Consider the following 20034-nt stretch of genomic DNA (forward strand, 5'->3'; position numbering starts at 1 on the left):
GTCAAAAGGAGCTATTGTCATTAGCAACTTCTGACAGACACGATAGAGCTAAATCAACTACTTGCTTGTTTTTTTTTCTACATGTTGTATATGGTTTATCCCTTTCGGTTCTGTTTCGAACAGACATTTTGCTCATCATCACCTACCTACCTATGCGAAAGTTACGAAATGAACTTTTGTATTTATTCGGCATCGTACCAAGATTTCTCGTTTTTTTTTCGGCGGGGAAAGATGTAGACAGGGGCAGGCACAGGAACGTGCATCTTAATGTAAATTAATGTTTTTACGCACCGCTGAATAGAATGGTCGAAGAAAAAAATTTATCACCACCATCCACCAGGTGGTGACATCTCTGTGGAACAGTGGCTGACAGACGCTCCGGTCTCGTGCAACAATCTTGCTCGTGCTAGACGCAGGATATAGCGCCGTATGCGTTTTGCGGTATCCAAACCATTAGCTTCACCTGGTGCTTACACTTTTTTATGTACAAACAAACGGTTGTTTTCGCCATTGCGTCATCTGTCGTCGGAAAATAAATAGACCGTTGTCTTATCTTCTGCTTCAAATGATTTGTCTCGATTATAGACCACCTGTCTGCCGAGTACCATGCACCTCATTCCCCGTCGGACGTACAACTTATGCGCACGCATTGTAATTGTAGTTCTCAGCTTCCGCAATGATATGCGAACCAGATCTGCTGTTGACGCGCGCAAAACAGGCATGACCTCACACAAAGCTTCTAGGCAAATGGCTGTACCTAAGTGCGTCAATGTCCGTTCTGAAAGGAAACTTCTTTCCTGAAGGGTTTTGTTATCCTCGATGGTAACATTCATGAAAGGTACAAGCTAGCGGTTCATCTAGAAAGATGATCGTGATAAGTAGCTTTTTCTTTTCGTTAAGGCTGCTTCATTCTGTCTTTATGTTTCCTGCCATATGAAGTAACGTGACCTTGTCTTTCTTGAATGGCCACGCGTCGAAGGGTCACTCACTGTCGTCCGAACCGTCATCACGTTTAAGCAGACATTGTTGCGTTCTATCTAATATTGGTCGCGTAATTTTATGACGAAAGTTGATCACGACGACAACAATTTCGTTTCCCTTTGATGACGCGGCCAAATGATCATCACGCTGCAATGCCGCATGATGAAAACTGCCAATAGACGTGTCAAAAACGCGCGCTGCTGACCAGTCGTGAGATGAACGTTATAGTCTGCAACTATTCCATTTACGTCTAACCACTCGAACCCCACTCGAATGCAAAGATGGGAGAGAATTTAAACGGCCGGTAGCCATTTACTGTCATCTTGGTTGTATGTATTGCTCAGTGTTGTCTTACTTTACTCTGTCTGTATATCTGTCTGTTTGTGGGTTTTTATATTTGAAAAGGTCTACTTATTTTTTCTTGGTCGTTGGGTTGATTTTTCACAGCTAACGAGTCTACTACTGGATGACACAGCATTTGCACCTGGGCTTCTTCTTGATAACAACCTGCTCAGCCTGCTGAGCCTCGGACGGTGGCACCACGACTCCCCGCTGTACGTCTACCACGCCCGGTTTCGCGTCCTGTGAGATTACCAACCCATTCCGTCCCGTCCGTTAAATATAGCAAGTTTAGGGAAAGGGCAAAAGAAAGGAAAAATTGACAGGAAATATATTAGCTATTGTTTTTCACACTTATCTACGACTGGAGGATATATATATTTATATATATATATTGAAAATAATATAATAATACTTATAGTAATAAAACCAACACTGCAGGCAAACGACCTACGACATACGCCATTGCTGTGTCAACATCCTTAAGTATCTATACGTCAGGTTCTCCCATGTGTTTAAAACTTTCTTCCTCGAAATGAGCAAATAACTAATAATAATAATAATAGAAGCTTCCAAGTAAATTCTAAGAATTCACTGTTATTTGCATGGAAGCAAATAGAAAAGGTCACACGTGACGTTTTGACTGAAAGCACTTGTCAGATCACTATTCCATCTAGCGTGGACACCATATTCAGCCTTAGTTCGAATACAAACGTTTAGATAATTTATTCTATAAGTAGAGCTAACTGAGTTAAAATAAAGTGTATAAGGTTTGTCGGTTTAAAGTTAAGAATTAGTTTAAAAATGATTTATTGAATACGTGATTGCGTGAGAAGTTCTGTCCAGGTTGAGGAAGTTTGACAGAGGAGAGTTTATGAATTAAAACTACTGGTAGTATTAAGTCACATTCAGACTAATTTCAATTTAACACAATCGATTTTTTTTAGCCTTGAAACGAAATTATTAAAAAAAAGTTTTAATTGCGGACGGAGGCCTAGGAGTACTTGGGCTGGCACCACTCAAAGTTAGCTAATAAAAGAGACAAACTTCAGTTATGTAGGGGTACCGCAAAGCATATCTGAACCTTATTGAGTGTCTTGGAAAAATTCTAGGAATAGTAAAATTTTTAAGGCTAACTGGCGATACCACAATAGATACCCGAAATAGCGACTGTAAACAACAACATACGCTTAATAATGACAAAAACAGAGTAACACTTGTTTTAAGATATTAAGTATTTTCAGCCCTGGAAGGGATTCTCATTAATGAAAAGTTTCAAGGAGTTTTCTAGATGAAACTCTTGATTTGTCCTTATGAGGAATGAACAAATATGCCGGGTTGAGCAATTCAACAACGGGCCTTCGTAAAGTTCATCGAACGAACGCTCGCGTTCAAACTGGAGCACCAACAACTACATCGAAGTACGATGAATTAACTCGTCTTGTAGATTGGATCTTATGCGATAGATTCAATTGCTAGTCTATTCTTGGAAATGGTTGACATCTATTCCGAGAACTTTTGTCTGATATCAGCAGATAACCTATCTAAAAAAATATAGGTTACTTTTTAAATTCTGTCAGGGTACTTAAGTGCCTTGAACATATGTTCCATTATTACCCTCCATGGCTAAAGTTTCTTACCTACCTCAAACGAATTTTGTTTCAAACAAATCTTAGACTTATGGAGCTATGAGCAGGTTGGGAATTTTTTAATGTAATTTAATTTTCAAGCTGAAAAGTTTCGTTGCCTCGGATCTCAGCTTCGGAACTATCTACAAAACGTTGGTCTAGATCTAATGATGTTCCTTTAAGTTAAGGCTCACTTTCACTGCTTTTTTCTAATACTAAAAAAAATCTGTTCTAGTTATAAATACTGCAAGCTTACTCCATGACAATCACATACTATTACCTAAACATAACCGTCGAAGAAAAATACAGGAAACATTATATTAATGTGGCCTAATAGCGTTCTTTGAAAAGAATCTTCCGATTCCTTACACTAAACCACTCCTCAAATGGCTGATTTTAACTATTGATGGCTTTTACGGTTTTGTATGGAAGCTGCTGTGGCCTTTTGCCCAGCCACCGGGTAAGAGGCCTTTAAAAGGTGTATTTGCGTCTGAAAGTTGTGGTCTTTTTAAAGGAATTGTCCAGTCTCGTTCGGCCAAGCGAACATTATTTTTCTCTCAAATTCACGGATTCAGCGCCTCACATCTGATAGCTAACCCTATATAGGCCACTTTATTTATTTTTAATCAACTTTTATCCTTACTGCATCAAATAATCGCTGGCTTTGAGCTCACGCGTCTGTGCTGTTCCGGATTTAGGTCTAACATATACCTTTGGCTATTGTGTTATGCACCTGGTTGCAAATTCGTTAACCCACTTCTCCTATGCATAGATCAAACTTGTTAAATAGGCAGATGCTGTTTTCCGTTACGTGACCTAATTCGTCTGTTTTGTTTTTTCCTAACTTTATCTCGACTAGCAACTACTAACCGGCTCAGCAGACAGAGGAGGGTGTCAGCCTCCTCAGAGCTGCGCAGCGCGAGGTCAGTAGGAGAAGGACAGTGGAGATGGAGAAGCAGAAGCAGACAAAATTCAGGAAACACATCAAAGTCATCAGTCAGTCATCAGCAGGATGAATGGGTGATGGGTGAGTGTTACGTAGGTCAGTCAGATGACGCAAACGACACCACACGGAAGATAACATTCTTCGTTACACATCTCGCTCATTGTTGTTTTTTTTTTTTTTTTTATAGTATATAACATGTGGTTATTGCGGTTTTTGTTGCTGAGTGTTTAGTCAGTTTAGTTTCTAGTAACTTATTAAGTTTAATGCCTAAAGGTCAGGTGATTGAAACAGATGACACTCAAGCGAGATAAAAAAAAAAGAGGCTTTCTAGTGATTATGATGTAGGCATGCGTTAATTGGTTACATGCAGCAGTAAATGGAAGTTATTTCATCAGTCATTATTTATTTACTAATTCATTACAATTAATAACTTCCATGGATGCGACGCAAGCTCACATTCATAGGAATATTCTAATAGATCATACTAAAGGTCATCGGTTACCGTTAGCATAGTAACTGATGATGGTTCTTTTGGCTGTTTCGAGTCAGGCTGGTCTATCTAGATTATGTTGAAGACACTTCCAACACGTACTTTAGTTATTATGATGTACGAGAAGCAAAGAGACTATCAGTTTCACGACAGCACATCTTTTACCGGATGCAGTCTACAAAGAAAAACTTCTTCTCTTTGCCAATTAACTCCAATTATAAAATTGTCGAATGTAATAAATAGAATCACAAGTGGAACAGTACCTTTTGCTGATTGGATTTCATGCAAAATTGAATAAACCATAGAAAACTCCCCAGCGATGTGTTGATAAACAAAGCCAAGTCCTTGAACGCCCAAAAAAATTAATTGATGACATTTTTTACGATGTCATAAGCAGATTCACTGACACAGAGCAAAAGTAAAATCGGTAATTTTTCGTATGTACTTAATAATAACCTTCCTGGTAACAGCTAGTAGTGGGTCCGCTCGGTAGTGCTCGTAGATAACTATTTTTAAGGCCTTTATCAGTAGAGGAAAATATCGTGTTGACTCATCACATCCTCAAGAAAATCAATAGCTAATTAATAACTTGTGCCATAAGTACACTGCGTATACATACTGTATTGGCGTTAAGACATTTATAAAAACGATAGATTTATTACGCCCATATACCCGGAGAGGCGTGATAGGTTTAGCAACAAACGCCGCACTGTTCTCTTTTGCATAAGGGATTTTATCAATCAAATTATAAATATGATCGTAGAAATGCGCTCGTGTCGACAACTTCCCAAACAAAAACCTTAGAGCGAACCCATGATTCCTATAGTAAGTAATAAGAATATCGCTCATATCAGCGCTGACGGAGACAAGTTAGTGATAATATTATACCTAAAAGTCCATATCGAAGCCTCTTTCCGGCTGACACCTTTTACTGGATGTGTCCCCGCATCATACACAATATGATCGTATTAAAGGAGAGATGTTAAAGTCTATGAGAGAAAATGTATCTAAACAAGGGACATAACTATTACTACTACGCATCACATGCAATTACTATGTAGCAGAAGAAGATGGCTTTGATATCAGAAATCTGGTTGAAGTTCTGCAGCGAATCATGACAGCTGTTGTGGAAAATGAATACACATACGTATATTGAGGAAAAATGAAATTATTTAAATCTCCAACGATATGATAAGCTTGGCTTGAAGAGGAAGAACGAATTAATCTAAGACACAGACACGCAAAGATATGGACCAAAATAACCAAAACTTCTATAGACAGAAAGCTTGACACGCAGGACAATAGCACTTTTATCTCCTGCTTCAAGCTTGATAATAAGACAACCTAACCCACTGACGTGTGTGGCAAGTGGGTTGCCGGCTTAGGAGTGTCATAAAGGTGTAATGATGATACCTTTTTGTTTGAAGGACCCTTGGCGGAACCGTTTTTAGCGGCGCCATTTTTGACGTTTGTGGGCGATTTGTTTTCAGGAACTGCTGATGTGTTGATCGACAATGTGGTCGTACCGAGCTCTTGCCGCGAGATTCTCCCGGAATCGATCGAATCAATCGGTCGGCCTTCTTTGATCGCCTGTCAAAGTATAATTAGGTTGCCATAGAGAAAAGCATATAATTTTTGTCAATGTAACGTCAGTACAGAGGATCGCAAGGAGGCTTTCTATTCTAGTTATTTCTATCACTTGTCGCAGAACTCAGGAATATACTTGTTGTCCATGCGAATCTCAGCGTTAACACGGTAAACAAATCACTAAATATCGACATTATATACAACTAGAACAAAATAAGCCAACATCCCATGACGTAGGTCCATCCATAATGCACCAAACCAACCAAAATAGACGAATCTTTTCGTAGCGAATGTCTATAACGGGGGTTGCTGTGAAGTTCAGTGCTTCTACACGCTTTATCATTCCGGCGGTACAACTTAGGGCGTTTGCCGTGTTTATTGAGCTGACACCAACGTAGTAAATGTTCCAGTTGGCTAAGGGAAAGCGATGCTGAAGATGGTGGTAGGTGACTGAGAAAAAATTCGACAATTGTCAGCTTATTATTATGACGATAGCGGCCCTGTTTCGTTATTCAGTGGGTTTCTATGCTTCAGTATGCTCAATCAACTGTCATTAACAGTGGCTTATGTGATATTTATAAAGTACACTAGCCGCAAACAATCTGTGAAGTTTCGAGCATCGCAATCAGCTAGCTGGGCACGTTCTCTTCTATCCATGGTCCAAGTGAAAGTATCTGTGGTCGAAGGTGAGGTACTATTCACATACGTCCAACTGCGGGAAATCTTGTCTGGTTTCTTTTATACCCACCGCCGACAAATCAATGCAGTCCGTATTACTAGTTGTTTGATAGTTCAAGTGTGCCAGTTGCATTAGTTTCAACATGATCGAGCTCATGAAAGTTAAACAGAATTTAAAGTAAGTCTTGATAAATAGCAAATATTTGGCCTTAATAATTAGAGCAAGGACGGGAATCGGGTTTTACCTTTACGATCTCATCGGCCTCCAAGGAAAGTTCTCCTTCGGGACGGAACGGGTTATCTATGCCACTGTCCGTACTGAAACGAGATAAATGTGAGTTTTAATCAAATAATAATAATAATTCCAAAACCAGGCAGTTTAACATTTTTATTCGAGTATGTGTAATAATAATAAGCTTAATAAATCAATTTTGAGCGGTATTGTTCCTATTTATACGGAAACTCATCTAACAGCAAGTTGCGAATAGTAATAGTCATAATTACAAAACAACTTTGAAGTCATTCCCTTGAAATGGAAGTCGGTACCTTCAATGTATGTCATGACAATTTACCGCCCTGATCACCCAAACGGTAACTTCGACAACTTAGTTTGTTTAGCACTGTTGACAGTGATTAATGGCAATGCTGGCAATACGTATATGGTAGATGCAAAGAATGACAAACGCTTTTTGTTCCGTCATCCATACTAGTTAGAGGTTTACGCGCGCTGCGAGTGTGCTGAGTTCTTCACGAAGTTCCGATGACGTTTTTCTTCAGTTCCTTATATCATCAGACGTTCGCATATTCTGTACGTACGTATGTCCACGCGTCCGTTTAAGGAATTTCGCTCATAGCATAATAAAATTGCTAACCGATACAATGTACGCATAGATAGCAAACGAGGTATACGGGTTACGTCCACTACCGAAACGTCATTGATTTTTGGTGGCCGCTGTCAACCAACAACGCTTGCTTGTCGCAATCTCTTATCGATTGATGCGCCTATGAATACTCTATCATCCTTCGAAGTTTGCTTACAGCGGGCCATTCGAAATCGCGACATCTGTACTGTATTAATAGGCCGTACTCGAGTGAAAAAAGTTAAAACGGGTTTGTTTCGGTTTTATCTGAGAGTATCTTTTTGTGAAATATCGAATACTGGTTGAAGATCCGCGTACACCGTCGCTGGCATTACTATATACCTAAGTACAGGCGCTCAGCTTTCGGTAGTTTTTGTTTGTTGACTCATGCTTTCTGGTAGAGAAAACGGTCAAGGAAGTACTCGGTAAGCTCAGCTGGTAGAGTAATGTCAAAGACAATCATAACATCATTGTATTGTTTTCCAAACAACAAGTGTTCGCCTATGTGAGATAGATGCGTACGATAATTATTATAAAGGTAGAGTGCCGTCTCATAACAGATAAGCAAGGCCTTACTTATAATAAATAACTTAAACGTATTTTGTTCGGAAAGCACATAAGCAACATGATATGAGAGTGAAAGACCCAGCCGTTAATAGGACTCGTTACTCATCACAAGCATGAAATGTATTATGTAGGTCGTTCCCTCATAGGTGAGCTGAATAGGAATTATATCTAATGACATAATGTGGCCAAGATATTCATCCCGATTTTCTTTGGGCTGACTAATAACAATGTAATAATAATTTATTTTTTAATTTAAAATTAGCAAATACAAGCCCGCATCGATTTGTATGTGTCCAAGAAGATTCGAATAACTGGAAGACACTGAACATAAACAGAATTTTTGATAGCAAATAGCACCAAATTAGTAGAAGAGTCTTTCACACATACGGAGTGTGGACATGTTGCTTCGTCCACCAAAGAAAGCTTCTCTTTAGAAATTAAACCTTATCCGCCATGCATGTGCTCTAACTAGTATCGGTTCTACACAAATAAAGAAAAACTAGTTGCCCAGCTACCTGCGAGACGTTACTGATTATGATACCCTACATAAACAAACGCTGTCACATTCAATGTCTGGTGTTTCTGTGTTTTACATCCAGCATGGCCTTTAGGCGACCTATTAGACGACTGGCTCCCAACGCGAAACTATGCTCGGGTTCGCACCTAGACTACGAGGTGCCCCAATGATTAGCAGGTAGATATGTTATCCGCTAGGCTATCGCGGGATGAACGGGTGGTCCAAGATTCTAAACCCAGCCCAAGCTTTCCTAGCTTTAAGAAAGCCTAGTAATTAAAAAAGAAAACTTTTTGTCAAGGAACAACTACTATGACATTCGTCGTCATATCTTGCTGGCTATATAATGTAAAATCGAAAGTATCCAACTGATTCTTGTTACTCAATTTGTGTTAGCTTTGGGATAATGAGTGTAAAAATTCTATTAGTTCGCCACAAAAGCCAAAAATGACAGGCGTCAGTAGACTATTATATTAAGAAAAAAACAAAAAAAAAAGAAGCTAAGTATAGGAATAACAAAATGAGGCCGTAAAGTGTTTAGGTAACTTTAATTTGCCTTTGCAGTCTCTTCGTCCTAGAACTTCCAAGAGAGGCAAAACTGCCTCTCGCGAAATTTTGGACATCGTTTGGACGAAATCCTGAAGAGCGTTTACGGAACGGAAACTGCAGAGAAGAAGAGCGAATTATCGTTTGAATTTTCTAATTTAGATTATTATTATTACAATAATGTTCTAGTTTAACCAAGACCACGGCAGATCGTGCCGTAAAGGTGACCAATAACAATAAATATCCAGCTAACTGTTGCCCGTATGGTAAGCTCGTTTTCTGAAGCAGCGCTCAGGTTTATGGGCCTAGTTCAGCAAATAACAACATTTTATCGTTGTCTAATGATACATTTATCATCTCGAGCAAAAACTTACCTTGGACACTTGATAACTATTAGCAGAGTAATCCTATAGCAATAAATAGGACTCATTTCTCGGTTTCGTTGCATTTCATCGGCTCTTCTTTTAGCGATCTGATCTTTCATCACTCAAGACCAATCAGTCTCTTCGTTGATTTACTGAAATTCGACTTCTTCGTTCGCCCATGCTATTCGAGCTGCGTTTGTTGATACTGAATTGCGCATACTTGTGCTCGAACGTGTGCGCGCGATTATTACGGACGGGTTAGCCGGTAGGCCAAAGGTAACACTTGACAATAGACATTCGCACTGCTAATTACTAGTGACAGCAGACTTGCCGTAAAGGCCTTACGCATCGTAAACGGACCAATCGTCTAGTCACTACATAAGTGTATTTGCTAGCGGTTCGAATGTGTCAGTTTTGGTTAGGGCAAGCTTCATCAGCGTATTCAAGTAAAGAAACCGCAATGTGACTTCATGTAATAAAATACACATCCCGGATGATGTAAGAGTAATCCGCTTGAAGTTGGACATGTGAAAATAGAGAATCACATGGATAGATGCAGAGCAGATGATGGCTCCTATGAATAGGTGAACCGATGCAGCTATGTGTGGTGGTCCTGATAATTGTTCCTGTTATCATTACGATACTTGTACATTTTTTGATCACTTTGTACACTAACAGCGGGAAAATCTTGTCGCAATTACGATTCATTTAGTTGTGAATCTGCCGCCACAACTGCTCTGCATAGAGTGACACCTCTATGAATATTCAGATGGATTATCAGACTAGACGTGAGGGTGAATAATGCCCAAGCAGCATAAATCTACGCTGATTCTTCATCACGGAAGATGTCGATCAAAGTATGGCGCGTAAAAGGAAAACCTTTGTGCAAACTTGCAGCATCTGATCAAGGCAAATGTGAGCCGTTGCAGTTAAGAGAATAGTTGTTTCGTATTATATCGTACGTATCGGGTCGTATTTTCGGCATTAACAACTATCTAGACATGGCGTTGTAGATGCAGAAATTTTAACGAAGGCCAAAAATGGCCTGTCTGTATAGTTTTCTACCAACATCATATACACATTATACTGTAGATATGCGATAGTTATGTGCACCTGTTGGAATCGTAAATTCTGGGTATAAGATGGTGTTTCGAAGCCGACTTGAGAAAATTAGCCCAAAGGCTCGGGTATGCACAATACAATTATTTCATAAAAAATAGGACAGTTCCCTTTGTAGCAAAAGGACGCACTCACACGAAGTTTCGTACAGCAGCCAACCGATGGAGTTATCGATCGCGACGGAATACAAACACTAAAACGGTGAAGTGATGGAAAAACGTCGCAGACTCGAATTCAGAACTAGATCGTTAAGACGTATTTAAAATTAGGGTAAGCCTTGCAAGTGTATCACCGTACTCGACCCATTTATTATGAACATAACATAAAAAATGTATATATAAATTTTCTCCTTTACCAAATTCGAATGGCATTTTAGAACGCAAGATTTAAGTGCGGACAACTCCAATGATTGCGACCCTGCGGTTCAGGTTCAAATCCGTACATAAATACGTTTCGTGCTGGCGCGAGGCGGCCGTACGATGGAATAATGCTTAACGGTTTAAGTGCTGCATGTAAAAACATTACGACAGAGTGGTCCACTTGGCAATGGTGAAGTAGATACTATAAAGAAAATTTAATTGGTCACGTTATCTTCATGTAAGCAATGGCTTATTAAAAATTATCACAGATCTCATACGAGAAGAACATTTAATGCTTGGTTTAAGCGACAACATTTTTTTCATCTAATTTTTTATCATACGAGTTTTAACCATCAAGAGCAAACGATTTATTTAGGCTAGCGTTCACGGCAAAAGACAACCGCGGATGGTACGTGGGTGGATTTGCCTGTTCTAGTCCAAGCCGCGCTTGGGTTATAATGGCAAAGTAACATGCCAAAGTAACGCCCAGGTAATTAATGTTTAACTTTTTATCAAAGGCATGTGAAACGAACACCGTTATCCGTCGCTAATTATCTTTGCATACACCAGCTGCAATCGATGGATTACACTGGGCTCTGCAACATCGTATCCCCAAGTGCTATTCAATTGACCGTCGAAAGTACTCGATAAATACCACATCATGGCAAAAGTAGTACAGCAAATTCCAGATCAATCTGTCGGGAACATATTTGATTACCGATACAAAAAATGCTTTCCTAGTATGCCCTGAATACGACTTAGGATCGTTGTTTCCTATACTATTAGCCATAACGAAATCGTATATTTGACGTTAGCTCAAAGATCTTGCTAAAAAACCGTCAAGAAAGACTTCGCGGAAAATCACTGAAAAAGACTGACATTTATCAGATATACCCCTCTATCGGATATGAAACAGGAAGCGGCAGCCGCTTTTGACAAAGTCAACTTGCTTTTTTTACAAGTAACTCTAATAAACTCGTGAAATCTTGCCTTCCAATGAACCTACCATGCAAGGTGTCTAATATGAAAGTGGTTACTTTTTTCAAGTCTGGAGATTTCTACCTGCGAGATTCCTATATGATCAACAGAAGATGAATAGATGTGTAATCTAAACAAACCAACCGCCAGGCTAATAAGGCTACCTAAATGAAGAGTGCACGCAAGGAAAAACGGTAAAAGCAGTAGCCAACCCTAGCCGAACAACAGCCCTGCGTTGCGCCTTTCTTCCGGAAGATTTTCCTTACCCCCACCAACCCCAGGGAAAAAAGGCGGACAGATCCCTTTTTTGACTGGCTTACCTCTGCCTTGCAGTATACGTGACGGTTCGCACGCTGGTACCGTTAGGCGTGCTAGTGGTGAATACGTGCTGCTGAGTTTGCTGAGTCTCCCTGAAGTAGCTGTTGCTGGCGTTGCCATTGAACAGCTGGCCGTCGACGCTGACGTCCATTGCTGCACTGCTGCCGCCGGTAGCCGAGGGACACTTGACGGCGCCACTCTCAAAGAAGTGCACGCGAACACGCGAAGGGGCCCTCTCCTCGGTTCCGCCTGTCACCACCGGCCCACTGAAGTCACCGCCCCCATCATCATTTTCACCGGATACAGACATCGATGTATCGATGACGTTGACAAAGAACACATGTCAAATAAAAAAAAAGATAAGGTCAAATCAGTATGAAGCTGTGCTAATGAATTTATCAACAACTTGCATACAACTTGCACCTGTTATACTAGTATCTACTTAACAATTTTTAGAGTGTGACAAATCATCTGCCTAAGCTATCATGTTTAGCTGTTGATTGCTGTTATAATAATGTAGAGGATGTGTGAAGAAGGCACAATAACATCACCCTAAAATCTGTACCTTGTTTGGGTTGTACACTGAGCCACAAACGTATCGAAGCTAAATTGTTTGTTTACTACAATTAAGAAATCTTAGTTTAAGCGCCAAAAAAAGTTATTCATGATAAACGTATTTTATAAAATGTTAACTACCTAGAAAAACCTAGTACTACTACTACTTTCCTTTAACTATCAACCACTTCGCATTATTGGAGTGGCCTTTCGCAATTACTCGATATAGAATCTCTCTAGTCTTGACGTATCCAGCAACATTTCTCAATGGCTGTACTTTTAATCGGTCGACTATGAAAAAACCACCTAGAAGCCGTTTACGAGCGCGTTCCGTCCGGCAAGCGTCAAGCCGAAATACCTATTCACCACTATGTTTATTTTAAATACTGTTTAGTTAATAAACTCTTAGCTGAATAATACATTTGAGTCAGTATCACAACTATTGTATGATGAAATATATATAATAGAAATAGCCAACAGCCACTTGCTTATGGAGTCTAAACGAAAAACATTGACAAAATGCACACACAGTGTGAAAAGTAATAATTTTTTCTCAGTGATTGATCGTATTATTCTGTGGTTTTTTGCATTTTCTTAATGGAGAAACAAAATTTTCTAGGATATCAGGAGCTACGGTACCGACATCGCAGAAGCATAAGTAATATAAATATTACGAACGCACATGCCAAGATTAATTGATCTCATTCGAATATTGATGACGAGAAACGACTATTTGTCTTAACGTGAAAAAAAAAAACTGGACAACGGCTTGAGATGTTGTTATTATTATTATTATATACAAATACTACGCGCCTAGCCGAAGTAACAGTAGCCTGTATATAAACTGCTATTACTGGACATCGTTTGTTTTTTTACAAAACTCATTAAAGGTAGCCGATATTCAGCTAATATACGTAGTGAAACATTTCTCTTTATTTAGCATCATATTATTCTTGAACAGAACTCGACGAACCAATCTTAGTTTCCCTTTTTCTGCTCCTCAGGGCAAAGTTTGCAAGCAGGTTATTATAGCACGTTGCAAGTTTTGAGGACAGTGTAGGAGGCGGAATGGCGTCCATCAATAGGGTCGCGTGTGCTCATCATTAAAGTCAGCTCACGACGTATCAGTATCTGATTCAATGAGCGGTATGTGAGCGATGATATGAGTAGAACAAAAAGAATCTCTTCAAAAGACGTCCTGCAAAAGTGTCGATTTTTGCAAAGCACCAGTAACGTCGAATTACATTGCTGCACTGGTAACGGTAACAGCCGCCGCAGCAATTACCGGGAACTTGCGTCTGAAGTATAAGCGATGGCAGCTATGCTGTAGCAACAAACTGTACCACGATCGCAGTAGAAGTCAGTGATGAAGTGAACTGACGCTTTTTTTTTTTGATGAAGTCACACCAACACGAGTCAACGCCAGCGCTGTCTGAGCTGTCTATCAGTTCAGATTCAACGCCAGTTAGCCGGTTGCTCCTGCGGTTTGTCGACAAAGCTCACACACAGATAGATACACGCACCAATATACTCGCGCTAACAACAATAACAATCAACAGGGCTCAAAGCGTTCTTTCCACAACGGTAGCAGAAGCAGCAGCAACAACGATAACATCAACAATATAGTAAAAGTACACAAAGTGACACATGGTGCAGCTAGCTAGTCGTCGCCACCAGTTATTCCGTAACGTTCGCTCGAAACAGCAAGAGCCGTAACATTAGTCTGAGCTGTGCTTGTGCTGATCATGCCAGGGTTCGTCTAGGACCCCTAGGAGGTGGGGGCCCCCCCACCCCGGCCCGTTTGTTCGCTCGTTCGTTCGTTCGTTCGTCTGTCGGTTTAGGGCAGACCGCCGTTTCGTTTCATCTCGACGCTACTGCTGCGGCTGATGCTTCAGCTCAGCAGCGCTCAGCCAATACAACATTGGCATCGGCCGGAGTCGACCTCTACTTCAGCTTTACGATACGGACACAATGACTACTGCAGCGATTACAGTCAGACCACTATTAGAGAGCCCCAGCGATCAGTGCTTAGGGCAACTAACGGACGGGTTAACAAATCTCTGCTGCGGTGGCTGGAGCATTGTCAATTCGTTCGTCTCTTGGACAACGAACGGCTGCTTCACGGCTTATTAGCTTAACGGTTTTAGCAATGGCTCATATTGTAGAATCTGGAAGACAGGGCAATGGGAATCGCTGGCCGGAATAGTATAATAATTATTAACAGTAGCACTAGGGGTAATTTTGACCATGAAGCTATTCGCTCTCTACCGTAAAGAAAGCTCTATTTGTAGTCCTCGTTGGCGTTTTACGCTAAGACGTGTATAGACGTTACGGGACTGACCCACGGGTTCACATGCTTCCGTTGTCTGTCTATCCATTCGTATCAGTAACAATAACAAATAACCACTTGGCAAACGTTGAATTACTTCAGTGCACCACTCAGTTCCCCCGATTCAGTCTGCTTCAGGACTTCTTTATAGCTTCAGTCATAGATAGCTTATTGTAGGAGCCCAAAATCCATGCGTCTCAAGTATCTACCTAAATGTGTATGTCTACTATAGGAGTTTGCCACTATCTATTAAAAAACAATAGTAAGAAAAACATATTGTTAATACGCTTGTGTACAATATGGCAAATATTTAATTGGTCGTGAATCTGGAATCGATGCGATGGCCCAGATAGAACGTAAACAAAAAAATGAATAGTTTTTACCGTTAACAAATACATGCATAATTTTGCATCTATTACTAGATACGTGGTCGGTGTTAATGAAGGACGTTGCTAGACGTTTGCCGTATGTCGAATATATAGCATGGAAGTTGTTTCATGCAAACGTCGCGTCACAGACACGCTAGGGTTCGCCAGGTGCACCCAAAGCACCACAAAGAAAAACAACTTTCTGCAAAAAAATGCCTGCTTCCTTTAGCTTCACCACTACAAGTAACAGACCGACCGAAAGCTGTGATATTATGTCAATGACCAGAATTTCGGATGCCTTCGCGGTTACCGACCGGCACAAATCATCTTTTTGTACGATCGATTCCAGGCCTAGTTACGTTATCATTGCCGACAGCAGTTCAACCCGTACAAGCGCTTTCAATTGGAGATACTGAGAAATTTCTCGCTTAAACCTATTTCAGCTATTTTAAGCATAACCATTTGAGGGGTTAAATGTTAACATACAAGAACAGACGGACTCAGTGCATCTCTGTAATAAGTCCAAAAATGTATTTTATACTCAAATCTATTGCATGCCCTAACGTCAGCCGCTACGCATGCGTACTAATGAACAATGATTTTCCAATCCTAGAAGGGAATCGTATCCTATTTATCCTCGTTGTCAACTCAGACAAAGACGACTGTCGTTCCACCGTATTCAAGCTGACAGAGAATGAAAGCACTCTGAAAGCTTTCGAGACCTTAAGGATTCGCTGTTTAACAGCCAGTGCACAAATGCATCAGCTCTCTGAATATTCGCTCTAGTCTGCCACGCCAGAGATCACGAAAACTAAACATTTTATCATCTGTGTCAACATACATAGATACCTACGCGAACAAGATCATAATTTTCAGGAGCAACTAATGCTGGCTGAAGGTGATGACGATGCGTGGCATGCCACCTCCTATCCTTCTTATACAATATGACTTTTTCCGTTGGTATTTGCCATTATCCAGAATGAATTGCTAATCTTCTATTCCACACCTTTTTTTTTTGCAGTCATACGAGGACACACACACAGAAATACTCGCGACGATTTCTCAATGTTTCAATCACAAATTGTTTATTGTACTCGACCGATTAATATTTATCGAAGTGTTTTGCCATTATCACTAACTGTAGTGCATACAATAAGATGCTGTCGCTACGCACAGGGTCGATCGCATCGGCATATAATCCACTGTTGCATTGGAGCGCACTCACTTCTGAAATAACAACAACGGCTGAAACAGCAGCAGCGGTCGTAGCACAAACACAACGAACAATAACGCGGCGATCGCATAAGAACGACAGTAATTCAATGGCCGTTTGAATCAAAACAGTCGCTGTTACCGCCGCGTCAGCGTCAAGGACTTCGACAAAAGAAGAAAGGAGGCCTGACTGCATAGAAACGGAAGGAAAGTGCGTGTAAAGCGGTGTTCCATTCATTGGAAAGGTAGATACGGACAACTCAGGGGCCTAAAACGGTCAGGAGTACGCTGATGAACAGCGTATTTATTTCGGCAGGCCGACATTATTATTATTTGCCGTTTTAATTAGAAAAAACTACGCCCCTCTTTGACAATTTGCTCAACTTCAGAGAAGTACAGACGCTTCTCCGCGGCTTTCTCTCTAGCACACGAGTCGGATCCACCAAGTCGCTTTACTCATATGAATGGGAGGCACTTCCATCTTGCCTTGCAGATACGTGCTCACAATTCGAATCAGAAGCGTTTCGTAAATGTTACCTAGTTACTCGATTCGATCCAACTAGATAGACAGTATCGAGTTGGATCGGTGCTGACTGGAAAGGTGGAAAAAAATCCTGCCTCGAAAATGAAAAAAAATCTGAGATATTCATAAAAAATCAGTCAGTCCTTGAAGAAAATTGGCATCATCGAAGCCTACTTGCAACGTTTCGTTCAACCACCCCGTTCGCCTACGCTATGGGACTTTGATGTCACTTCATTCTCCCTGAGCATTAATTACTGTTTTCGCTGGCACCATTGTTATGGCTGAAGAAAGAGATAAAGAAGAACTCGATTCGGATCAAAGATTCCACTTTAGACCGTTGATATTGTTGTGTTTGCTTATGTATGTGTATGTTGCCCTACAACAAGCAAGAAAATGTTGCTCTTCTCTTTGCTATCAATTACGAATGCTACGACCTGGCTAAAATAATACCCTTTCAATCATATAGTAGCATCGAACTATAGCCAATAACACGTTCCAGCTGGCGGCACATTTACTGCTCAATGATCAACCAGTATAGACACAGGACATAATATTCATGAACGCTGAAGTTTAGTGAGATAATATATAGTTTAATAGCAATATACAAGATACAGCCTAAATGAAGGATTTCTTAAAAGATCGTTATGACTATGGCTAAGCTGTTTAGGCTGGATCACTAGACCTTATGGTTTGAAATTGATCTCAGTCTACTCCGTCCACAGGATCACATCTATCTCGTTTTAGCTGCGATCGCTCACTTCCAAAGCGACAAAAGTATTCGTTATCTACGGGAGCTGAAGCGGACAGCCCATCTATCCCGTTTCTTCACTATTGCTAAGACGTATTAATATTGATAAAGAATTCTGCATAAACGTAAAATATCCTGTTCAAATGCACAAGTAGCTAGCACAGTTCTAAATAGCCGGGTATCATTCAGCATATTGTTTGTTATTCGACATATATTCTTACTGTCATTTGATAGAGTCAACTATTTTTCCACTTATTATCGTCTCTACCTCTATCGATTCAATTTTCAGCCAACGAAAACATATTCGGCTGAAAGCAGAAAACCGCTCGTTCATTTCTAGGCGAAACCCCTTCCTAATTCGATAAATCCCTTCTGTATTCTCGATAATTCACGCTCGACAGTTAGTTTGCTACGATCCGTGATGCTTTCGCTTGGATATATGTACTCGTGCTTTATAGACAAATAACTACGAAAAAACGCAATCAAAGACTCTTTATAGCGTTTCACTGAAACCGCCCTTTCCTCAACGAACAGACGGCCATGCGCCGTACCCGTCTGTAATACAACGGCTACACGATAAATACAGAGATCACATCGACACGGTACCGTAAAGGTTCCCAATCGTTGTCCTGGGGCATGAGGTCCTCTCTGGTTTTGTTCGTAATGACGATGTCGATCTGACGTTTTTTCTGTGTCTGTACTCGCGGCTTCTGTACATGCAGAAGACTGTTGCATCATAGCTGAATAGATGCTGTTTTGTAATGGCTTCATCCGCCCTTTTCTTTTTAGCGCGCCTATCAAAATTATATAATAGTCATCATTAATACTACGACTATTACAATTATTAGGATGGCTAGCATTCCGCTGCCTGTTAATACCACAGGACAAAAATACTATTATATGTATATGGCGCTCTTCTTGATACGCTTCTTTTGCCTTCTATCGTTTTTCTAGATCATTGTCGCCATTGGGACCCTGCTAGGCAAAATCCAAAGCGACTATGTAGCTTTTTTATGTCGGTGAGTAACGTCGATTCGAATGTCACAACGGTAACGGAACAACCTCGAAACAGGGTCATAATTATCAGTATTGCGTATGCTCTTGTTGTTAGTGATCTTGCTCGAAATGTTCAACGGAATATTCGAGCTCTCGCTCTGTAGCCGAAACTGTTGCATCACACACATTTCGACCCGACTTCGGTAAATTAGGTTGAAGCCGTACCGCTACTGATCGATTCATCTGTTTTCAGTCTATAACATCAACAAGGACTTTTCACTTGCATTTCAACCCAACGAAATTGATTTTGTGCCACTCGAACCCCGAAACGGGTGGCGAAAAGTTATATGATTATTAACGCTGTTATATATACGTTTAAGCAGCCTTCCAACGGAAGATTACCTGGCCACCGGGGTAACGGGCAGACAGCATTCGAACGAAGGCTTTCAGATGACGCATCCCATCTATGCGTATATTTTTAAAAAGGGCGCACAGTTAACGAGGTTAAACAAGCGGTTGGAATCGATTGCCTTCACAACGTGAAAGCCATTTGAAAGATAACTAAACCTAGCATTTCCTTGATTTTCTTCAGGTGTTTCATAATGAACGATTTGGAAACCGATCGCCAGTTTAATTCTATCACGGTTCTATCCCCAACATCTGAATAAATTTCTCTTTATCACCTTCTAGTTAAATAAAAGCAAACAAGTTCATGTATGGATTGACACGACGCCCATTGCTCTCTAGGACCGCTCATATTAACGACAAGGATCGGCCGGCCTGAGAATCGCATAATTCTCTCTTGTTTATGCGTTTTATTGAAATGGGCAAAACAAAAAGCGATGATTAGGACAAGGACAGCTTTTAAATAATTATTCATACAATCCTTCATTTCAGCCACGATAAGCTGGACTTATCTCACTTGGGTCGCTAAGCTGAATAAAGTTCAGTTAGCAATTAGAGATCCAAACTAGACGAGCCGTGTATAATGGAATCCATGCTCGGATTCCTTGTTGTCCTCACTGAAC

The 20034-nt window shown here is 40.5% G+C and overlaps 1 protein-coding gene across 7 annotated transcripts in view; it reads right to left on the reverse strand.

Annotated features, from left to right (window-relative positions):
• Window positions 1-203: 203 nt before the first annotated feature.
• The window catches only part of LOC111262136 (uncharacterized), a 111417-nt gene continuing 91586 nt past the window's right edge, over window positions 204-20034 (reverse strand). For 6 of the 7 annotated variants that reach the window (XM_022836164.2, XM_022836165.2, XM_022836171.2 and 3 more), the window contains 4 exons: window positions 12278-12541; window positions 6895-6967; window positions 5798-5974; window positions 204-1563 (listed from right to left, as the gene is read on the reverse strand). In XM_022836164.2, the coding sequence (XP_022691899.1) occupies window positions 1441-1563; window positions 5798-5974; window positions 6895-6967; window positions 12278-12541 (637 nt within the window). In that variant the 3' untranslated portion in view covers window positions 204-1440. Of the gene's footprint in view, window positions 1564-3818; window positions 3858-5797; window positions 5975-6894; window positions 6968-12277; window positions 12542-20034 lie in introns of all 7 variants that reach the window. The other variant, XM_022836163.2, reaches the window with a different exon arrangement.

The sequence above is a fragment of the Varroa jacobsoni genome, unplaced genomic scaffold (assembly GCF_002532875.2).
Source record: "Varroa jacobsoni isolate VJ856 unplaced genomic scaffold, vjacob_1.0 scaffold_629, whole genome shotgun sequence".
In the NCBI taxonomy this organism is placed as follows: Eukaryota; Metazoa; Arthropoda; class Arachnida; order Mesostigmata; family Varroidae; genus Varroa; species Varroa jacobsoni.